Source organism: Barbus barbus, assembly GCF_936440315.1.
Source record: "Barbus barbus genome assembly, chromosome: 15".
Lineage (NCBI taxonomy): Eukaryota > Metazoa > Chordata > Actinopteri > Cypriniformes > Cyprinidae > Barbus > Barbus barbus.
Genome location: NC_136743.1, coordinates 15897011 through 15898639, shown reverse-complemented (window position 1 = coordinate 15898639; position 1629 = coordinate 15897011). Strand labels below are relative to the sequence as shown.

The 1629-nt window shown below is 47.0% G+C and overlaps 1 protein-coding gene across 1 annotated transcript; it reads left to right on the top strand.

Moving 5' to 3' along the window:
• Positions 1–395: 395 nt before the first annotated feature.
• On the top strand, positions 396–1403 carry LOC306880988 (melanocortin receptor 4-like; the record flags this gene model as incomplete). The annotated part of the gene is made up of 1 exon (XM_079434781.1): positions 396–1403. The coding sequence occupies one exon, from the start codon at positions 396–398 to the stop codon at positions 1401–1403; it is 1008 nt and encodes a 335-aa protein (XP_079290907.1).
• Positions 1404–1629: the final 226 nt, after the last annotated feature.

Below are 1629 nucleotides of genomic sequence, written 5' to 3'. Positions count from 1 at the left end.
TCACTCGCCTGCCTGCCAAGTGCTGGAAGCTCTGGAGACTGAGTGCCTCACTCTGAACGCTGTTTGCACTTCAACAGTGCTGAAACAGAGTCAGTGTTTTCAGATTCGGTCAACTGATGCTGTCTCCTATCATCTGATTCTCTGTCTGCATGTTTTTGTCTCTATTTTTTTTTTTTTTTGCATTCATTTATTTAATTTTGTTTTGTGTAGGAGGCTCTTGCAGACCACTGTCGGACATTTTTGCTGATTTGGAGGAAGAGTTATCACAGAGGTGAGGTGACGGATGCTCACACAACACCTGCTTTGTTTGATCTACATGACGGATGATGTTCAATTTGAATTCACCTGACTGAAGTAGACATAGATCAAACCACTGACTACGTATATTCAGGGAAATGAACACCTCACATCATCATGGACTGCATCATTCTTCCCGGAATCACAGCCAGGGAGCTTTACCGGTGGGAAAGCCTGCTCAGGGTGAGAGAGGATCAGCCTCTGGATGCTATGAGCAGCTGCTCATCTCCACAGAGGTCTTCCTCACGCTCGGGCTCGTCAGTCTCCTGGAGAACATTCTGGTGATTGCGGCTATTGTCAAGAACAAGAACCTTCATTCTCCCATGTACTTCTTTATCTGCAGTTTAGCCGTAGCAGACTTGTTGGTCAGTGTCTCAAATGCCTCAGAAACAGTAGTGATGGCACTCATCACAGGGGGCAACCTGACCAATCGTGAGAGCATCATCAAGAACATGGACAACATTTTTGACTCGATGATCTGCAGCTCGCTGTTGGCTTCCATTTGGAGTTTGTTGGCCATTGCGGTGGACCGCTACATCACGATCTTCTACGCTTTGCGCTACCACAACATCATGACCCAACGGCGGGCGGGCACCATCATCACCTGCATCTGGACTTTCTGCACGGTCTCTGGCGTGCTCTTTATCGTGTACTCGGAGAGCACCACTGTTCTCATCTGCCTTATCAGCATGTTCTTCACCATGCTGGCGCTTATGGCCTCGCTCTACGTCCACATGTTTCTTCTAGCCCGGCTGCACATGAAGCGCATTGCCGCCCTCCCTGGCAACGGCCCTATCTGGCAGGCGGCAAATATGAAAGGTGCCATCACCATCACTATCCTGCTGGGTGTATTTGTGGTGTGCTGGGCTCCCTTTTTCTTGCATCTCATCCTCATGATCTCCTGCCCTCGGAACCCTTATTGCATCTGCTTCATGTCCCACTTCAACATGTATCTGATCCTCATTATGTGCAACTCGGTCATAGACCCTCTCATCTATGCCTTCAGGAGCCAAGAGATGAGGAAGACCTTCAAGGAGATCTGCTGCTGGTGTGGATTGACCTCTCTGTGTGTACAACCTTTTTACTGTTTCACGTCAAGGTACTGATTGTGAGATGCTGGCTTGCAAGACAACACTAAGCAACTGTCATTGGATGATGCTGAGAATGTAGAAGATCTAATTACACTGCATAGCTTGTGTGATTATTCTGCACACTATTATTTGATACCCAGAGAAATATGATACTGTGGCTGTGCTGACCATGAAAAAATGCTGATTAATGACTCAAGGATTCATTGACATGCTGTTTTGGTGTTTATTTATATTTACAAGT